The 22,183-nt window shown below is 40.3% G+C and overlaps 1 protein-coding gene across 1 annotated transcript in view; it reads left to right on the forward strand.

Moving 5' to 3' along the window:
* The window catches only part of LOC122544300 (eukaryotic translation initiation factor 4E type 2-like), a 40,257-nt gene extending 18,280 nt beyond the window's left edge, over nucleotides 1–21,977 (forward strand). Inside the window, exons 3-7 of the mRNA XM_043683433.2 lie at nucleotides 2,131–2,265; nucleotides 12,925–13,029; nucleotides 13,125–13,277; nucleotides 16,895–17,031; nucleotides 21,206–21,977. Of these exons, the coding sequence (XP_043539368.1) occupies nucleotides 2,131–2,265; nucleotides 12,925–13,029; nucleotides 13,125–13,277; nucleotides 16,895–17,031; nucleotides 21,206–21,245 (570 nt within the window). The 3' untranslated portion in view covers nucleotides 21,246–21,977. The remainder of the gene's footprint in view (nucleotides 1–2,130; nucleotides 2,266–12,924; nucleotides 13,030–13,124; nucleotides 13,278–16,894; nucleotides 17,032–21,205) is intronic.
* The last annotated feature ends 206 nt before the right edge of the window (nucleotides 21,978–22,183 follow it).

A 22,183-nucleotide genomic window follows, 5' to 3' on the forward strand; every position in this document is an offset into this window, starting at 1 on the left:
GGGTGAGTCCAAAACTAAAGGGCAGAGGTTTAGAGTGAGGGGAAAGATTTGAAAAGAACCTGAGGGATAACTTTTTCACACAGAGGATAATGAGTATATGGACTGAATTTCCAGAGGAAATGATGGAGGCAGGTACAATTACAACATTTAAAAGATGATTGCATGAAAAGGAAGGATTTAGAGGGATATGTGCCAAATGCTGGCAAATGGGACTGGATTAGATTGGGATGTCTGGTCGGTGCAGATGAGTTAGACCGACGAGTCTGTTTCTGTGCTGTATGAATCTATGACTCAGTCTGATCCATCTCTGTGTTCTGCAATAACTTTGAAAAGGGAATTAGTGGAAAACACTGAAGGAGACTGTCAGCTTTTTTTAAAGAACAATCCACTAATAGTCCCACTCCTCTGGTCTTTTCTCATATTCATGCAGTTGTTTTTGGCTTCTACATATTTATCCAATTTTCTTTTGTTTAGAAGCTACAATTGAGTCATTTTCCATCACTCTATTACGCAGCACTTTCTAAATCCTACCTATTGTATAGAAGTGTCATTCTCTCATCGTCACTTCTTGCTCTGCTAAGCATGTTAAATTTTTCTCTTTTGTTTATCCACCTTTCAGCCATTGGAAATAGTAAATAAAGAAAACCCGTCTAAACTCTTCATGATTTCAAACACCTCTATATTATCCTGTTTAATCCCTCCTGCTTTAAGGAGAACTCTAAATCATCCAGTCTATCCATATAACTGTAATGTCTCATTCCCAGAACCATCTGCCAAGTTTCCTGTATACTGTCTCTGACACTTTCATGTACTTTCTAAAGTGTGGTGACCAGAACTAAACATAATACTCAATCTGGAACTGAGCTAGTATTTTACATAGGACTTGTAAAACGTCCTCACTTTTGGTTCTCTCTGTGTAGTAATTGGAACCAGGTTGACCTCAGTGACTACAAGATTGTTGATTGGGATATTCACCTGGGCCAATCAGGAAAGCCCTGGCTAACCAATATTAGTAGGAGATTTTGAATCTCCTCAGTTCTGGTGACTGATTCCAAGCTGGCTAGCCCCAGCCAGTGTACTGTGCACAAGTGAATAAAGGGTGACTTGATGACGTGATACTGACCTCTGTGCAGTTATTTCACAATGCCATACTTATAAACAGTATGATCATACAAGCTTTATTAACTCCATTGTTAACCTTACCTGCTACTTCAAAGATTAGGCACAAAGAATCCAGGATCCATATGTTCTCATATTCCCTTTAAAACAGAGAAGACAGAAGACAACTTAAGTGGTACAATGTTCCGACCAAAATGCATCGAACCCAATGGAAAAAAACATTTAGGATTATAGGGAAAGAGCTGGGGAAATTGACTGATTGGTAGCTCTTTAAAAGAGCCAACATGAGCACTATGGGCAAATGGCCGTCATTTGTTCTCTGTCTTTCTGTGTTTCTTAGTCATTGTTTTATCTTGTTTCATGTTTTTGGAACATGGCCAAGATGCTTGCTTCATTGGCAGTTGAAACAATCAAAGATACAATCATCTGCTAATACCTGGGGAGGTGATCGTCTACTAGTATTATCACTAGACTATTAATCCAGTGACCTCGGTAATGTCTTGGGAACCAGGATTCGAAACCTGCTACGGCAATGATGAAATTTGAATTAATTTTTTTTACTAAATCTAGAATTAAGAGGCTGACGATGACCATGAATCCATTGTCAACTGCTGGAAAAACCGATTTCTTCACTAATGTCCTTTAGGAAAGGAAACTGCCATCCTGTGCTTTTCCGGCACCACACTCTCGACTCTAATTTCCAGCATCTGCAGTCCTCACTTTCGCCTAACTGCCATCCTTACCTGGTCTGGCCTCCTGTGACTCCAGACTCTCAGCAATGTGGTTGACTCTTAAACTAGGAAAGGACAATAAATGCCGGTCATGAATGAGCTTTTTTTTAAATCTGCAGTTTGAGATGTATACATACTAATGTGAATGTGGATTTAAATTGTATACAGGGCCAGAGAGTTCAGTGATTCACAATTAAAGTCTAAAATTATGAGAACTGAGAGGAAAGGAAGTTAAGTTTAAAGCACTGTTGATTAATTTTATTGATTGTGGTTTATACAGGCAGTGACACCTGGAGCTGGTGAACACCCTTTACAGTATAACTACACCTTCTGGTACTCCAGGCGCACACCAAGCAGGCCAGCCAACACTCAGAGCTACGAACAGAACATTAAACAGATTGGAACAGTTGCGTCAGTAAGTAAGCTATTAAATCATGGCAAAGTAGAATTGTATTCATTATAAAAACAATATAACAATGACATCCATCATGTGAAAAATATTAAAAGCTTTATTATTAAGGATGTTATAGCAGGGCATTTTGATAAATTTAAGTAATCAAGCAGAGCCAACATGGTTTTGTCAAAGGGAAATCATATTTAACTAATTTATTGAAGTTCATTGAAGAAGTAACTTGTGCTATGGATAAAGGGGGACCAGTGAAATGTACTGTACTTAGATTTTCAGAAGAATTTAATAAGCTGCCACATCAAAGGTTATTGCGGAAAATAACAGGTCATTGTGTTGGAGGTAATGTATTGGCATGGATAGATGGATAGATATTGGCTTGCAAACAGGTAGCAATGCGTCAGAATAAATGGGTCTTTTTTAGGCTGGTTGGATATCACAAGTGGTGTGCCACAGGGATAGTGCTGGATTCTCAACTCTTTACAATTCATAGAAATGAATTCATAGAAGGACTGAAAGAATGGGAGCTAAATTTGTTGATGACACAAAGGTAGGTAGAAAATTGTGTTGTGAAGAGGACATAAGGAACATTCAAAGTGATAGAGATGGGTTAAGAGAGTGTCCAATAATCTGATAAATGGAATACAATGTGGGAAAGTGTGAATTTGTCCATTTTGGCAGGAGAAAAAAAGCGTATCTGAATGGTGAGAGGTTGCAGAACTCTGAGATGCAGAGAGATCTGGGTGTCCTAATACACAAATCACTGAAGGTTAGTATGCAGGTACAGCAAGTAATCAGGAATGTTATGTTTTTGTTACAAGGGGGTTTAAATGCAAGAATAAGGAAATTATGCTTAAATCATACAGGGCATTGATGAGACGAGATGTGGACTACTGTGTGCAGTACTGGTCACCGTTCCTAAGGAAGTATGTTAATGTATTGGAAGCAGTTCTAAGAAGTTTACTAGACTAATAGCTGGAGTAAGCAGATTGTCTTATGAGGAAAGGGCAGACAGACAATGGAGTTTATAGAGTCAGTGATGACTAGACCCCAATTAAGACAGATGAAACATATTTTCTTGCAGAATGTTGAGAGTCTTTGGGATTCCCTTCCTCAAAAGGCATTGGGTGCAGAATCTATAAATATTTTTATCAGTGAAATGAAAAATTATCAGCAATGTGCAGGAATGTAGAGCTGAAGTTAAAAATTGGATCAGCCATGATCTTATTAATGGTGGAGCAGGCTTGAAGGGCCAAGTACCTACTCTTGTTCCCTACTCATTTTATTAGTAACAGGAAGAGAGTGTCAACATACTCATCTGTAGTAAATTGTGTGACAAATTGTGACAAATCTGATGACATATGGTTAAATTCTGGATTTGATTTTGAGACACTTAATCAGTAACATGTCTTTGAACTTAAGCAAATAACTCGTATTGACTGAAGGAAGCAGAGTTCTCTTGTCAGTCAAAAAATTTAACTCTTATTGAGACTAACATGTCATAATCTATACTTTAACAAAACTCTAATATGCCACAGCTCCTAGTCTGGTATACTTGGGTAGCGGTGAGCTAATGGTTGAATTGCCTCCTTGCAACCATGTATTGAGCCATAATAGCCTCCTCCGAAAGTCCCCAGCATCACAGAAGCCAGTCTTCAGCCAATTTGCTCCACGTAATATCAAGAAACCACAGGAGGCTCTGGATACTGCTAAGGTTGTAACAACATTTCAGTAATGGTACTATAGATGTGCTTCAGAGCTCACTGCACCCCTAGCCAAGCTATTCCAGCTACAATATTTGTATTTACCAAACTATGTGGAAAATTGCCCAGGTATACTCTGTACACACAATGTTGAAGAAAATCTCTAGAGGCAGACTTTGAGCATTAACCAGTTTATTACATGATGCAGCATGGGGAGACCATCATCCTAAGTATAGCTCATCAGAACTCCGAAGTGCAGCAGAAAGTTACAAGATTACTTGTATAGAAAAACAAGACGGGGCTGAAACACGGGCTGACCATTAATTACAAAGTGTCAGGATAGTCCGAGGAGGTACTGAATCAGGGGTCAGCTCTCAGGGTCAGCCCTAAAAGATTCTATACATTCTATATATGTAAATAGGACGGAAAGTTTTCACCTAACATGCTGTTTACAGAGATCTGTGACAAGTGCAGGACAGATGTCCTTAATTAGAGGAACAACCCACATTGGCAATATATTGTAGAGAGAAAGAGAAGCTAATTAACAAGAGAAGGCATGGTTGAACAATTAAGTGACACACACCAACAATGCATCACAGTGAGAAAGGATCTAAGCTATGTGTGAGACAGCCTCTTACAGCGACATGCCAAGTACTATTCTTCAGCAGGGTGAGGTGACCTCCAGCAAAATAGTTCCTTAACCAAGACAGAAGACATGACCAAGAAAATGGCGTCCACAGTCCCTCCTTTTTCTTTTCTTAGTGAAAGAAGCAGGTCAGGATTTTCAACAAAAGAGGGAATGTATCCAGAGCCAGGGGGATTGTCCAGAGGGGGAGGCTCAGAATCGGGACGGCTAGTCCTCAGAATCTGAGGTGTCAGCACTGTTAGGGCTGGGAATCCAGACTCAGTGCCAGTGCAGGGGTTCGCTGCGAGGGGGATTTTGACCAGCCAGGCTGACGATGTGATGGAGGGTAGCAGCAGTGAGCCATAGAGCACACAATCCTGCTTAATGAAACTAACAAGGACCACGAAAAGTACAAAAAGACAACAGCAAAGTCAATAAGCCCTTGTAAGAGGGCGCTGCCCCAAGACTCGAGCGATGAGCCCACCTATCTTCACAAGAGCCATCAGGAGCAAGGTTCCCTCTAAGACGGTGCTCTCTTTCGTCAAGTTCCATTCATCCACTCAAGTCTTCTGCTGATTTTGACCGCTGTGCGGGTGGAAACTCACAAGACACGGGCCTTCCCACCTAGGCTTCAATTTTACCCGGCGCCAATTCTTAGGCTTGGCATACCTGAGACTGTAAACTTTGAAGAGTTTTGGTTAAGTTATGCAGGTATTTCCCACTTGTCCACCACTGTTATGACAATATTCTCAGTCGTTGGGGTGGTTCTGATTCATTTACTATATACATTTACTATTATTAGACAATCTTCGTAACAATGTACTTGAGATAATTCTATAAAATCAAGTTATAGGCAAGTGAAAGGGCCCACCAAGCAAGGGTCCTGCCAGGAATGCTCAGTACATCACTAATATTTACAGGTTTTTGTAAGGCTCGTTCTAATTACTGGATTAAGTGATCTGCAGTCATAACTGCGTATAGGCCCAAGGAGTGGCATTATACACCTGAATTGTCCTTCGAACATATTGATCTAATTGGACGGATTTCTCCTTGCGGTCAGGGGTTTGGTTCATTAACATTACTCTGCTTTCCAAGACAGCCCCTGTTTACAGATGGATCTGGCCACTCATCCCCATGATGTCGACAATGATACCAATTACCAATACTGGACCCTTCATCTTTAGAGTAAGGGGAGGTTTATAATAAGGGGGTGTGCTGGGGACTTTCAGGAGATGTTAGAGTCTCAGTGAGTATCCTGGAATAAAATCCCCATTCCTCATCCATATCAATGTCATCCCAAACCTTAAATAATATTGGTATGCCAGACATAAGCTCAGGATGCTACCTACCCCCCCTTCTTTTTTACACTTACCATTGTATTGCCTACTTCCATTGCTAATTGGATGTACAATACTCAATTGTTTTAATGATTTGGAGATGTCGGAGTTGTTTTAAGGGATGGTCCAGGTGAACATTAATCAATGCAGCCATGTTTTCAACTAATCATGAGACAAAGACACAGATCACTGACAATGTGTGAAGGTATAAAAACTAAGTGATCTTGCCAATTAATCCAAATTATGTAACTCTGGACTAATACAAATGGTTTTAAAATATTGACTAATATAACCATATTGTTAATGAGAGATTGAAACTGAATAAGTGACTAATGCATTTCACAGTTAATTAATAAGAACAAACAGATTCTAAAATCACAGAAATGACTCAAAGCTGCTTAGTTTTGCAGATATGAAATTGTATCATTTATGTTCTATTACGTGCATATCGCACTCAACTTATTAAATCACAAATTTCCTCTTTTTGAGTATGAGTTCTGTCTGGAGGCTTCAATATAAATGGAAATCAATTATTTAAAACCCAAATTTACAATATAAAATGTGAACAGTTTCCAACCCTGTAATCCAATATAATTACCTGGTTCTAGTCTCTCAATTTAAATCCCAGGTTTGGTTCCTTAAGTGGTTCTGATCAGTCATTGCTCATTTATAGTGTTATAGGGTGTGAAATGACTGTAGCTGCATTAATCAGGTCTTCTCTACTCACATGATAACAAAATGCTTCTTATGCACAATTGATGACTTAATCCAAAGACACAGATATGAACAACAGCACCTTAACTTTTGTTACATAATTTTTTTTCCTCACAAAATAGTGTTGAACTGGAACTTCAACTCTCAGTGAGGAAGGGAGACTGATAAAGAATAAAGCTACGACTTGCACTCCGTACATACAAATGAGGTGCAGCAGTCTCAAAGTTATGTGGAAACAAACGAGACTGAAAGTTCACTGTAACTCCTCCACTTAATGAGCAAATGTTAAAGTCTGAGGCAATTGCCCTCAATGTTAGGTTTTGATTATTTTTAAGAAATGAGCAGACACCTATTTTCATCCTGGAACAGAATCATTCCGCACTCAAGGCCAGGGTACAGTGCTACTGCTTTTACTGCCTTTAGTCAATCCTTTAATTAGTCCGACACCTAAGGATGATAGGGGTGAAACTGATCTTTGGCAGTAACATGAAATTATGGAGGGGTTGAGAGCAGGTTTATATTGGTGTCAAATAGTGCAAAAAAATCTGAGGGAAAGGTATTTTTTTAGATTGTAATGTTGTCTTATGCCATAGTAAACTGATTTGAATTTCATGAAAACATAAAAATATGACTAGTTAGCAATTGACCGTACTGACCTCATGGTCTATAAGAAGAACATTACCAGATCTCGAGCTCCAGGGAACAAAGCATAAACATTCAGTCACCAACAAACAAGTGTGCATTCAAACCAGACCACAAAGAGTTAACCACTCTACAAGCTTCAGTGACTCAGAGCTGAGAGGATCTCTCTCTCTCTCTCTCTCTCTCTCTCTGGCAATGTTTCCCTATTCCAGTTTTTAGTTTCTGTTGATTTCTTGTTTGTAAGGGTAATGAAACATTCACATTCCAGAACAGTCAAAATTAAGGAGTTTCAATTCGAACAATATTTTCAAGCCAAGTTGTCCGTGCCTCTGCATTAGTCTATGACCCGGGGGAAATAGTAGGCTAAATTCATTAAAGTCTGGACATCCTGAGACAAGCAACTATAAATACTGCAGTTTTGTACAAGCCAATTAAAAATGTTGGGCACTAGAGTGGATCAGGGGTGTTAGATTAGATTAGTTTACTTGCAGCGTGGAAACAGGCCCTTTGGCCCAACAAGTCCACACCGACCCGCCGAAGCGCAACCCACCCAGACCCATTCCCCTACATTTACCCCTTCACCTAATGCTATGGGCAATTTAGCATGGCCAATCCACCTAACCTGCAAATTTTTGGATTGTGGGAGGAAACCGGAGCACCCGGAGGAAACCCACGCAGTCACGGGGAGAATGTGCAAACAGATAAGAGTTGCCTGAGGCGGGAATTGAACCCAGGTCTCTGTCACTGTGAGGCAGCAGTGCTAACCACTGTGCCACCGTGCCGCCCATGAAACATCCACCGGATCTCGGAGTGGGTCCAGGGTTTGTCAGGTGGAGTTTCACCATCATAAGCCTGGGGCAAACAAGTTCTTTATTACCAATCTCTGTAAATTGTGAGATGCTTTCACCAACATGTGCTGTCCGGAGATTAGGACCCTGTTGAGTACTTGCACTAGTAACTTGTGGTCAAGAAGCGCAAACTGTAGCAGTGTTTCTAACAGCATTCTGTCCCTGGTCAGCTTTCCTCCTCATTTGGGAAACGACAACAGCAGCAATCCCATTTGGGATGGTAATTTTGGGGGACTTAGGGGAATAGGGCGCCAGTATGGTAGGAGGGTTTCGAAAGAGTTCCCAGGATGCTGACCGCGTTGCAACTGGAGGGGCTGATAGCTCTTAGCCACTTTCTTAAAATCAATAAGGGAATCTCCTACCATAAGTATTGCATTTCGCAAGTTTACCGTGGTGTTTCAGCGTCCCCTCTGAGGGCACAAAAGGTGGGGGGGTCCAACCTGCACAGCAGGACAAGATTGCCTTGTCCCCAGGGCTGGCACTTCGGTCTTACTTGTAAAGTGATTCGATCCCATCCTCACCTCCCAAGTCCCATATGCACAACAGTCACCTACAGGCAAATGAATAAGACACAAACAAAGACAAACAGCAAAACAAACCAACAAGACAAAACACTGGCACCAGGGTCAGTTCCTCAAGGCCTCCCTAAGCCTGGCAATCAACCGAGTTTGCAATTCTAAACATTTAGATCTGTCCATCTTCCGTCTTGCCTCAGGAGATTAGTCTGCAGGCTCAGGTCAGGAGTTTGCAAGTTAAGAAGTTTAGAGAGGCTATCTGTCGATCTTCCATTTTACCTCGGGGGATCAGCTTGCACGCTCAGGTCATGATTAAACACTTACCTGAATGTGCTAATTTAAAGCGATCTTTCCAGTCTTCTGCCTCGCCTCAGGGGATCAGTCTGCAGGCTCAGGTCAGGATCACGCACTTAACCAGTTGTAGCAATCTTGATTAGCCCCACACAATACTCACATTTACTCATACACCAAATTAAGTATTGAAGGCACTAATTCAGGTCCACGCAAGACCCCATAATGAAGGGGATCCAGCTGGCTAATGCCAGTTGTTGAAATAAATCTCTAGAGGCAGACCTTGAGCATTAACCATCATAGGGAGACTACTGTCCTAAGCCTGGCTCGGCAGAACTCTGAAGTACCGAAAGTTACAAGATTATATAAAAAGCAAGACTGGGCTGAAACACAGGCTGATCATTAATTAAAAAGTATCAGGATAGTCCGAGGAGGTACCGAATCAGGGGTCAGCCGTAAAAGATGCTACACAGTCTACAAGTAAACAGGACTGACAGTTATCACCTAACATGCTGTTTACAGAGATCTGTAACAATTCCAGGACAGATATCCTTAATTAGGGGAACAACACACATTTGCAATATATCGTAGCGAAAGAGATGCTAAGCAACAGTACACCACAGTGAGAAAGCATCTAAGCTATGTGTGAGACAGCCTCTTACAGCGACATGCCAAGTACAATTTTTCAGCAAGGTGAGGGGACCTCCAGCAAAATGTTCCTTAACCGGAACGTAAGGCATGACCAAGAAAATGGCTTCCACACACAAGGCAGGATGAATCTAACCCAGGCAGTTTCCAAACCATCATTTACTCTTGATCATCAGTAAAGTGATGGGAGGTGTCATCAACAGTGCTAAGAAGCAGCATTTGTTTAGCAATAACCTGCTCACTGACAATCAGTTTATGATCAGCCAGGGCCACTCAGCTCCTGACCCATTACAGCATTAGTTTGAATATAGAAAAGAGAACTGAATTTCAGAGGTGAGTAAGAGTGACTGCCCTTGAGATCAAGCTGTACTTGACCAGATGTGGCATTAAGGAACCCAAACAAAATTTGAATCAATGGGAATTGAAGGGGAGTGTTGCTCTGCTGGTTGGAGTTATACCTAGCACATCTGATCTGCTTATACTGCTCATAAACAAAACTTTTCACTGTACCTCAGTACACGTGACAATAAATCAATCAATCAGTCAATCAATCAAAGGAAGATGGTTTGAGGTCAGTCATCTCGGCTCCAGGATATCACTGCAGAGTATTCTGAGGGTAGTGTCCTAGGCCCAGCCATCTTCAGCTGCTTCATTAATGACTTTCCCTCCGTCATAAGGTAAGAAGTGGGAATATTTGCTGATTAAATGTTCAACACCACTCATCTCTTCTGATACTGAAGCAGTCCACGTCCAAATGTGACAAGACCTGGACAATATCCAGATTAGGGCTCACAAATGCTAAGTAACAGTCAGGCTACACAAGTGCCATGCAGTGACGGTCTGCAACAAGAGAGAATCAAATCATCATCTTTTGGCTTTCAATGGCAGTTACCATCACTGAAACTCCCACTATCAACAACAGTGGTCAGGTGGGGGTTACCATTGACTCGTAAATAAATTGGACCAGCCATATAAATACTGTGGCTAAAAGAGCAGGTCAGAGACATGGAATCCTGCAGTGACTAACTCACCTCCTGACTCCCAAAACCTATCCACCATCAAAAGGCACAAGTCAGGAAAGTGATGGAATTCTCCCACTTGCCTAGATGAGTGCAGGTCCAGCAGCACTCAAGAAACTTTACATCATCTAGAACAAAGCAGCCCATCTGATTAGCACCACATCCACAAACATTCACTCCTTCCACCATTGACACTCATCCGTAGCTCCAAGATGGACTGAAGAGATGCAAAATGGTTCTTTCCAAATCCATGACTACCTCTATCAAGAAGGATAAGAGCAGTAGATACATATTAACACCACCATCTTAAGTTACCCTCCAAGCCACTCGTTTGTCACCATTGCTTCTGGGTCAAAACTCTGAAACTCCTTTCCGAATGGCACTGTACAAAATGGACAGCAGCAGTTTAAGAAAGCCAGCTCATCATCACATTCTAAAAGGCAACTAGAGAAGAGTAGTAATCCTGACTCAGCCAGTGATGTCCCCATCCCATAAATAAATATATTAAGACCTTCACAGTGGATTCATGAATAGGTGTCTAAAGCAGAAAGGATGGGTGACCAATTATTGACCATTTTCTAAAAAGAAACCAAAGTTTGAGGATATTCAACAGATAAGAGAAGCGAACAATGTGTTCCCATTACTTCCATTTGAAGAAAAAGTTTGATTCTTTATTGCTGCCAGAAATTATTTAGATTTAGTGTCGCATGACAAAAATTATATTCGCATATTTTTAAGTTTGTTCTTCTGCCTGCTTGAGACAAATGAAATTGATTATGGTTAAAGAGATGAAAGTTTGTGACCCTAAGAATTAAAGTTCTTATACTTGGAAGGGATGCAAGTGTTTGTGCAGCCTACCAATTTGATCTGGGTAAGGGGTGTGGTAGATGCCCTGGTTTTATGCAAATAAATCTGAATGGCAGAGCTTTTTGAGAGAGCCTGAGAAATGTAGTGCTTTTGTGAGAAAGCAGTAGATGGAGAAATTGGAAATGTGAAGGATCTCTAAGACCTTCCATATGTTGGCCTGTATGGATTTCCAGCCTTTCTTTGCTTCACTATTGACAGATATGTTTAATTGTTTGGCACCTGAGCTCTGAAACATTCCTCTCTCTCTTCATCTTCCTTTTAAGGCGCCTGTTATGAAGATGTGAGTGTACTGTACCTTTAAGAGAGTTAAAAGAGAGGAAAAACTACCTTATAGCAGCAAGTGTTCTGAAAAAGATACATTTTAACATGTGCTCCACCTAATGGTGCAGCTATGATAGCTGGTTGCCTGGAAATGACAAAACAGATTTGCATTAGGTCAATCAGTTTAAATTATACCCTGAAAAATAACAAACTTCAATCCAGTTCGAATTTAGTATCTTAAAAGCCAGTGACATAGTCCTATGCTTTGTGGGTATAAGATCAGGGAAAATTGAACAGTTGTGAGGAGAACTGCCAAGCTACCAGCATGTAAAGACTGTCTGAAAAATAGCTCTCTTAAAGGTACCTTTACCGATCAGTAACCTGTGAAGCAGAATCTCAAAGAAGGAAAAAAGACGACCGTAATACAGAGAAAACTGAAAGCTGCCTAGTTTTGAGATAAGTTTTGTTTTGTGAGTCGTAATTGGGAGTTTTATCAGACTAGTATTACAGAAGGGAAGGTAAAAGATAGGTTAGAGAGGAGTTGTAAATAGTTGTTCGTTAATTATTCTCTGTCATACTTCCAGAAATAAAGTTTTTCAATTTTTACTTTAAATAATCCTTGGCCTCTTGAATTTTCACAGATTACTCCACAGGATAAATCTTTTCTGGTTTGCTGGTTTACAGTAAGCAGGAGAGTTTACCCCATGTCATCGCAATGCCCCATCAGCTTGTGGTCAGCTAATATCTGTTTAATATTTCCTTCTATGCCTCACTGTTCGGTTTTATTTGATAATGCTTCTCTCATGCACCTTGGGACTTCTTTACTACTTTATTTGGGACATTATTTGCCTTCAGAAAAGAGGGCACAAATAACATCCTAAAAATGTTGGAGAGTATTCAGTCCAGTGAGAGGGAGGAACTAATGGAAATTAAGGAAATCAGTATAAGTAGGGAAATTGTGTTGAGGAAATTGATGCGATTAAAGATCAATAAATCCCTGGAACTCAGGCTAACTCATATTCCTGCTTCTCTTTTCTGTATTTGTATGTTTAACATTACAGCAGCTTGTGCTTACAAGGAATTGATTGGGATTAGCTAACTATTCCTTTTTATGCTGTTAATACCTCACATATCTGACTCAGTAGACTACATAAATGTCATTTAGTGTTGATCATTTAGCGGTAACTTTGTCATCCAGGTAGAACAGTTCTGGAGGTTCTACAGCCATTTGGTGCGGCCGGGTGACTTGACCGGACATAGTGATTTCCACCTCTTCAAAGAAGGCATCAAACCCATGTGGGAGGTGAGTAGGATGCATCAGAGAATTTAACCATTGCCTTTGTTTCATTGGCATCTAAGAAAAAAGTCTCACATAATATCTGATTTGTCTCAATACAGGATGAGGCCAACAAAAATGGTGGTAAATGGATAATACGCTTACGCAAAGGCCTGGCATCCCGGTTTTGGGAGAATATTATTTTGGCAATGTTGGGGGAGCAGTTTATGGTTGGAGAAGAGATCTGTGGTGTTGTGGTGTCGATCCGGTTTCAGGTGCGTGCTTGGTGACAATGGGTTGGTTGTTGATAAATCACCACAAGTTACCTTTAATTCAGCTGCTTATTTAGAAATCTCAGACATATCAAGTACTGAAATAATGATTTAAACTTAATTGCATCTAGCAACCAAAATAAGACTAAGTAAGCAAATTAAACCTCACAACCCAACTTGGCTATTACCTAATTAATTATGGAATTTGGCCAGGATTTCCCCACAGGGTTCAATCCTTATCTAAAGTTGTCCTCCAGAGTTTTGCTAAAGGTGGAGTTCGGGTGTTTGATTCTTATACAATTTTCTCTCTTTCAAGTTTATGCTGTGACATTATCATTGATTCGATAGATTCTTTCATCCCCAATATTGATTGCTTTCCTTGAGATCTCAAGTCTGTAGTTTACCTTCCTATCAGAAGTAGTTCCCCTGTTCTTTGTTCCTTTGCCTTAACTGTCTGATCAAAGACATAGTTTTTTCTGTGATTAACTCCTTAAATTCTTCTGCAGGGCAGTCCTTGTCCTTTATGGCAGTAAAGCATCCAGTTTATCAAGCAGGTGTCAAAGCAGATTTGTTTTTGGAATCTCACCAAAACGTGGCTAATTGCTTTCAGTCTCTGTGTAACAGCTTGTATTTGTCGCATTCATCTTGAGAAAGTTTATTGCAGAAAGAGTTATTGCTTATTCTTTCAGTGCATGAACAGTTATTCAAGTTCTGAAGTGTACAATATCATAGAGTATTTAAGCATCCGATGGGTGCTGGGAGCTGTAAGACAATTTGAACTGCTTTGCAGGCAGAAGCAGCTTTTATTAACAAGCTTCTCTCAAACTCCTTGATTTTCTGATTAAACGGCTTAGTGCAGCATTTCACAGTTTAAAACGCAAATGGGAGTGATGTTTGCGTATAAACTTTGCCAATTTCAAAAATATACTTGACATTAAGTTGTTTTTAAAAATCAGATTAAAAACAGAAACTTGCCTTCATATTATAGGATTGTGTCGCACAGAAAGGAGCCAATTGCCCCATCTTACTGTGGCTTGTATGAACCACTTAGCTACTCACTGTCTGTATTTATAAAAATGTCCTATATGTCGTTTTTTAAATTTGCCCTGTCGCCTTCAAAACTGACGTACTGGATATCTCGGATCCCTCTGTCCGTGCGTAATTTAAAATTTGTTACATAGTACAAAGTTCCAAGGTGCTTTCGCGAAAGCAAAGAAACAGATGCCAAGACCATTACAAGGAGAGGCTTAATGGGGTGAATTGGAAGGCTTTCAAGAAGGACTTATAGTGTGCTGTTAAAAGTGGATGAGTGCTTCGAGGAAATACAAGACTGCAATGATTTTGTTAGATTCATGATCACAGTTTTCTGTTAAAGGCAATTGACAATTTGCAGCAGTTTTCTGTTGATTTACTGAGAAGCAGCAGTTTAGATATGGTCCATTAGTTAATTAGTCAAAGAAAGGAAATATACGACCTATGACAGATGAGAATGTATCACAGATCCCGAATCCATTATGTAAAATGGAGGAGGAGAGGCAGCACACTCCCATGTGTCAGATATCTTAATAGTCTTTGGCAACAGCTTCTTTATTCTCCCCTTGAGCTAACAAAAAGGAATTTCTGATCTTCCCTCAAAAGAATGGAGGCTCGTCCCCCAGTTTGTACCTCTCTGTCCCCACCTATGCCTATTGGTATGCATTATTTTGGGGCCTGGCTATCTCTGCTGTGTCAGTCATCTGTCTAGATCCTCTCAGCCAGTGACCGTTGGCAGCTACCCATCAACAACTACGCTGTGGTCTCATTGCCCACCTCCATTTGAATATTAGCTTCCATTCCTTCTCAGTAATAGGGTAGTGTGGCACCGGCTAAATCTTTTATTAATGCTTGTGGAAAGCCAGCTACTAATGTGGCACAGTTTACTGATGTTTCATGCTGCACAAGTATAGAATACCAATTCAACGCAGTTTCAAAGGGATTCCAGATTCCAACAGTTGTAAGGTCAGTGGTGGGATGAACTGGAAGAAATGCACATGTGGCCACGACTGAAAAACCTTTGGAGTGCTGACAAAGATAGAAATGTAGAGGAGATTGCAAAACCAGACTGCAATAACGTGGGAAAGGATTTAAGGCCATGAATTAAATTATTTTTAAATTCAAAGTGTTGAGAAATGAGGAATCATTGTAGATTATCAGGCATGAGTGATTTGATCACGGACAATGGTGTTTTGGACAAGTTGCTACTTGTGATTCAGAAAAATAATTTATTTCTAACTGCTTGGGGGCTTCAATTTTGACTTTTAATTATCCTCTGGATAATTAAGAATGGACAATAAATGCTGGCTTAGCAAGTAATGCCCTCACCCCAGAATGAATTTTAAAAACTCTCTGCAAATCTTTCGATTTTGCTAGTCAGAAAATATTAATGTTTGTGAGAAGATTTGTAGCTCGGGTGCTCGTTGCTGTGGTTCTGTTCGCCGAGCTGGAAGTTTTTGTTGCAAACGTTTCATCCACAAACTCCATCAACAAACACATAGACCTGGACCCAATATACCGGCCACTACAGCGGACAGTTGAAACTGACAACCGGAAGCGGCAGGGACAGGCCACTATAAATGCCGGAGGAAACACCACAGAAGCGCTTCACAGGAGGCTCCCAAGCACTGAGGATGTCACCTAGACAGGGGACGAAACGTTTGCAACAAAAACTTCCAGCTCGGCGAACAGAACCACAGCAGAAAACATTAATGCAAAATGTACTTAGCACAACACTCAGTAGAACTTTCTCCCATTAATTTCACCCAAAGCTGATTTTGTGGCAAACAACAGTTTCCATGGAACATTCATTTCCTCTCTTGTGCAGAATGGAAGCAATAAGAGGTTAGGTTTGCATTTCATATGTAATAATTAGGCAAACTTAAACTTCATACAGGCTGATTTTACACTGGCAAAATCTAGCGAACTGCAGTGATAGAGTCCTGCTAAATATAAATAACCAGATTTGCAGAGAGTTTTTTTAATTCATTCTGGGGTGAGGGCATTACTTGCTAAGCCAGCATTTATTGCCCATTCTTAATTGCCCAGAGGATAATTAAAAGTCACCCACATTACTGTGAGTCAGGAGTCATATATAGGCTGGACCAGGTAAACGCCATGTTATAATTTGTGTAAAGGTCAGACGTGAGTTCAAGCACAACTATAAGATATGAAGACATGTCGCATCGACTGATGTTTCATTGCAGGACTGAGATGGTGTTTCTTTCTACAAGTTGCCATCTTTCATGTGAGAAGTCAAAGTAAGGCCTTTTTTTAAAATTCATTAAATGTAAACAGTGCTGTGATAGTATATGACGATGACCAAAAGTTTTTCCAATTTGCTGGGCAATGATTATTCTCGAGCAATACCACTAAAACAAATTAAGTGGCCAATGCCCCACTGCTACCTTTGAGATCTTTCTTTGTCCAAATTGTCTGCCTTGTATAGTGATTACACTTCAGAAAATACTTCATCGACTGTAAAGCATTTTGGGATTTGAGATCATGAAGAAAAGCTTTTGTTTACGTCTGTTCAGAAATTTAACTGTTGTGTGAAAAATGTTCCTATTTAACTTATTCATTGGCAGGAAGATATAATTTCGGTGTGGAACAAGACAGCCAGTGATCAAGCAACTACTGCTCGGATACGTGACACTTTGCGCCGTGTGTTGAACCTACCACCCAGCACTATTATGGAGTACAAGACGCATACAGACAGTATCAAGTAAGATTGGCTCAATGTGGATTTTTACTGAGAATTGAATGGTAGTTAACTTATTAACAGCTTCCCTGCAGCCCTGAGTAACCTCAAAGCCCAGATGCTGGATGTTGTTAATTAGAGAGGCCTCTGATATCATTCCTAGTTTGCACTAAGTTAAGTTGATACCATCCAGAATGCTTCAGTGCTGTTGAGGTATGCAAAATGGAATGTACTTGAAGGTTTCTACCCCTTAATATACTCTGTATAATTTCTGACTGACCTCTAAGATTTTCAGGTTTGAAACCACTGTTGCCTAATAACGACAATTGACCAATTGGAATGAATTTCAGAACGTTTTATTTTCTAAGATGCAACAGTTTAGATATGGTGTACTAAATAGAAAAGCCATAACAGATTGAAGTTGAGGAGGCAACATTCTGATCTTCAGCTGAAGGGCTCCTTGGGACTTCTTCTTCCTCACCTAGTCCATCTTCCATCTGAAAGTGGCAGCTGACTGACAACGAGTGCCCCCAGCTCTGTGCACTTATTGATGTTTCTAGGGTCTTGCAATCTATGCCATGTCAATCACCCATTTTGAATCCTTCTAGCCAAAATAGATGGGACAGCTATGCACAACATCAGAATGATCATTGCCCCCTTGCCCACCCCCTCACCTTAAGATTAGTTTTCATTCGTCTTGGAAACAAAACTGTCATTTTCATAAAGATTGCATTAACAGTTGGGTATATACGGTGCCAGATGGTTCATTGACTTCGGGTCCATGGAACATCGTAGCTATGGTGATCCTGGTGGCTTTCTGTTACCTTCTCATCGTCCTCGATTTTTGGAGTTTGTTTATATTTGGACAAAGGACATAATTCAGTGTCAGTATTTTTATAAAATCTAATGTTATTCAGTTTGTGGTGGTTGCATTGGTGGTTCATTGGTAGAAGTCTCACCTGCCACACGGGAGGCCTGGGTTTGATTTCCAGCCAATGCGTGACACTCCTTTCCTTCCTTTCTTAGCCACAATAGTGCAGTGGTGGTGTTCCTACCTCTGAGCCGGGGAATCCTGGGTTCAAGTCCCACTTGCAATGACATCTCTAAACAGGCTGATTAGGAAATAGTTCAGATATGAAAATAGCTGGGTTGTTGTAGTGGGTGATTTTAACTTCCCCTATATTGACTGTGCCTTCCTTAGTGCTAGAGGTTTGGATAGGGAGCAATTTGTTAGGTCTGTCCAGGAACGTTTTTTTGAAACAGTATGTGGGTAGTCCAATGAGGAAGGGTGCCAGACTGAACCAGTTGGGTTCTTTTGGTAACTATTGGGAAATGAGCCCAGCCCAAGCGATCAAAGTTTCAGTAGGGAGGCACTTTGGGGCATAATTCCATACGTTTTCGTATACTTATGGATAAGGACAAAAATGAACCTCGGATGAAGGTGTTAAGTTGAGGGAAGGCCAATTATAACTGAATTAGGCAAGAATTGGAGATTGTGGATTGGGAGTGGCTGTTTGACAGTAAATCCACATCTGAAATGTTGGAGTCTTTTGAAGACCTGTTGATTTAGAGTGCAGGACAGGTATGTTCCTTTGAAAATGAAGGTCAGGAATGGCAGGCTTCGGAAACCTTGGATGACTGGGGAAATTATCAGCTTAGTCAAAACTAAAGGAAGCATACTTACGGTTTACGAAATGAAGAACAGACAAAGATCTTACAAAATATAGAGAAAGTGGGAAGGAGCTCAAATGGAGAGTTAGGAGGGCTAAAAGGGGCTATGAAATGCCCCTGGTCAATACGGTTAAGGAGAATCCCAAGGCATTATATACATATATTAGGAGCAAGAGGATAGTTAGGAAAAGAGTAGACCCACTCAAGAATAAAGGAGGGAGGTTATGTGTGGAGCCAAAGGAAATGGGTGAAATCTTTAATGAACACTTTACATTGGTATTCACCACAGAGAGGAACGTGACGGATGTTCAGGTTAGGGAAAAGTGTATGAATACTCTTGTGCAGGTCAACACAATGAAGGAGGACATGTTGGGTGTTTTGAAATATATTAAAGAGATCCATCCCAGAATATTGTGGGAGGCAAGAGAGGAAATAGCTGGGATTTTAACAGATATCTTTGTATCAGCTTGGCCTCAGGCGAGGTTCCATCGGACTGGAGAATGGCCAATGTTGTTCCTGTATTTAAGGGGGAACATATTGTCCAGAAAACTACAGGCTGGTGAGTCTGACGTCAGTGGTCGGGAAAATATAGGAGAAGATACTGAGAGACAGGATTTATTCACATTTGGAAACAAATGGATTTGTTAGTCATGGGCAGGATAGGTTTGTGCAGGGAAGGTCATGTCTCACCAATTTGTTTGAGATTTTTAAGGAGGTGACAAGAATGATTGATGAGGGAAGTGGATGTTGTCGATGTGGACTTTAGTAAACATTTGGTAAGGTACTTCTTGATAGCCTGGTAGAAAATGTAGAGTCTCATAAAATCTGGGGTGAGCTGGCTAGATGGATGTAAAACTGGTTTTGCCAAAGAAGACAAAGAGTGGTGGTGGAAGGGTGCTTTGTGGAATGGAGATCAGTAACTAGTGGTGTTCCCCAGGGATCAGTGCTGGGACCTTTATTATTTGTAATATATAAATGATCTGGAGGAATATGTAGGTGGTCTGACGAGTAAGTTTGCAGCTGACACCAAAATTGGTGCCGTTGCAGATAGTGTGGAGGATTGTCAAAGGTTACAGTCTGATATGGATAGGTTGCAGATTTGGGCAGAGAAATGGCAGATGGAGTTTAATCCTGACAAATGCAAGGTGATGCATTTTGGAAGATCAAATTCAGGTGCAAATTTTACAATAAATGTTAGTACCCTTATGAGCATTGCCATTTAGAGGAATCTGTTCATACAGGTCCACATATCCCTGAAAGTGGCAACACAAGTGGATAAGATGGTCAAGAAGGCATACGGCATGCTTGCCTTCATTGGCCAGGGATCAAGTATAAAAGTTGGCAAGTTATGTTACAGCTGTATAAAACTTTCATTAGGCCACATTTGGAATATTGCATGTAATTCTGGTTACCATAGTACAGAGGGATGTGGATGCTTTGGAGAGGGTGCAGAGGTTTACCAAAATGTTGCTGGTCTGAAGGGTTTTAGTTATGAGAAGAGGCTGGGTAAACTTAGATTGTTTTCACTGGAAGGACGGAGGCTGAGGGAGCGACCTGATAAATGTCTACAAAATTATGAGGGGCTTAGATAGGATGGACAGTCAGAAGCTTTTTCCCAGAATAGAAAGGTCAGCTATGAAAGGGCACAGGTTCCAGGTGAAAGGGGAAAATTTTAGGGAAGATGTGTAGGAAAACCTTTTCACACAGAGGTTGTTGGATGCCTGGAGTGCACTGCTGGTGGAGGCACATTCATAATGTTTAATATGTATCTTGATAGACACATGAATGGGAAGTGAATAGAGGGATAGAAATCATGAAAAGGCGTAAATATCAGGTCTAAAGGGATTAGGAATCATTGCAGACTTGGTGAGCCGAAGGCCTGTTCCTGTTCTGTATTGTATTGTATATTGTATTGTAGAACATACTTGAAAAATTATCAAACTTTTGGTTTTAAATGGGATATTAATTTCTGTCAGATCTTCCCTCAAATCAGAAGCTCGATGGACTGAATTTTATCTTGAAACAATGTTTTGTAATATACAACTTTGAACATAGTTAAGTAATTAACAAGGGAATATAACAAGTTCACATTGCACTTCTAAAACAGAAATCAAATGGATTAAGGATCTAGACTATTTTAGATTATTGCTAACCTGATTCTGAATCTATTATTTAAGTTACTGCTTGTCACCAGCATCAGCTCTTTGTAATCTGCTAATGGCTCCCAGTTCTCCTTTAATGAACTCTAATTGCTTATGAGTGCCTAGTGCTGTGTGATCAGTGTTCTGTACTCACCTGCTGCTCAGCAGATATTCTTTCCTGGTGCTTGATGGAAATATGAATGAATCTTAGTAAATAATAGCTATTGCTGTTAATGCTTTCTAAACAATCATTTACAGTTCACCTGGTATTACCTGAGTGATTTTTCCAATCACAACCAATGTAATTAGTCACATGATAGGTCACTGAATCCTTTCATTGTCTTCCTCGACTCTGCCTTAAACTACTGTTCCCTCTGTCATTTCAGGGACAACTCCAGCTTTCGGAACACGAAGATTGCAGTGTAATACAGAATTCCACAGTGCACGACTCCTCAGTTTGGCATAACATTTGAACTACAGCAGTGGAGTGTCAAAAGGCATTGAAAAACAGACTGGTGTTAGACACCTTGTCACTATGAATTTATATTGTTGCCTGTTGGGCAATTGCAAGTACAAATGATAAACATTTTACTTCTGTGCAGATCCTTTCCCTCTGTGGAGGGCAACGGTTTATTGTGAAATCTTTAGTGGGTTTCTTGTCAGCTGTATAAGAGTGGGAGGACACGTCCTGAGACTGGCTGTTGTTGCAGGACTTTGACTGTCATTACCCATTCTCTACCTCCATTGGTAGATCCTGACTAAACTTATCACCTTGAGATCTGATTAGCTTTTTCAGCTTAATCCTTCAATTGCTGGGCCTTTAAATTTTCAGTTTCAGTGAAGAAACAGAGATTGGAATGCATATCATCTTTTAGAAATATATTTTGTAAAGTGAATATTGAAATTATGCAATGTTGGTATTTTTGTGAAGGGACTTAACATGTTAGTATTAAATTTCTTAACCTTGGAAATCTGCTTACCCATTTAAGATAAATAGTTTACCACTTAATTTAAATACTGAACAAAAGTTAGGTATTACAGAGTTAAGCCTGTGTTTCCATAAAATAATTTCAGTGCTGCTGTTCCCCCCACCCAAAAATTGCATAATTATTGTATTGCTACAATAAAAGAAAGTGACGTTTTCCCCAGGTTAACTTATTTTCTGTGTCATTATACTTCAGTGACTTTTACTGAAGATTCAATCTCAATCTACTTCACAGCCGATCTCACGAGCATTCCAACTTATACCACAGAGTCAAGGGCCTAAACTCTAGATTTTTAATTTTCCATCTTGTCTAAATGCCAATTGGAGACCAGCTAGCTCCATAACATCCCCTTGCTACCTTTACCTGGGAGATGAGGTC

This window comes from Chiloscyllium plagiosum, unplaced genomic scaffold, assembly GCF_037043375.1.
Source record: "Chiloscyllium plagiosum isolate Xiang-an unplaced genomic scaffold, Cpla_swu_hap1 HiC_scaffold_44, whole genome shotgun sequence".
NCBI classification, from domain to species: Eukaryota; Metazoa; Chordata; class Chondrichthyes; order Orectolobiformes; family Hemiscylliidae; genus Chiloscyllium; species Chiloscyllium plagiosum.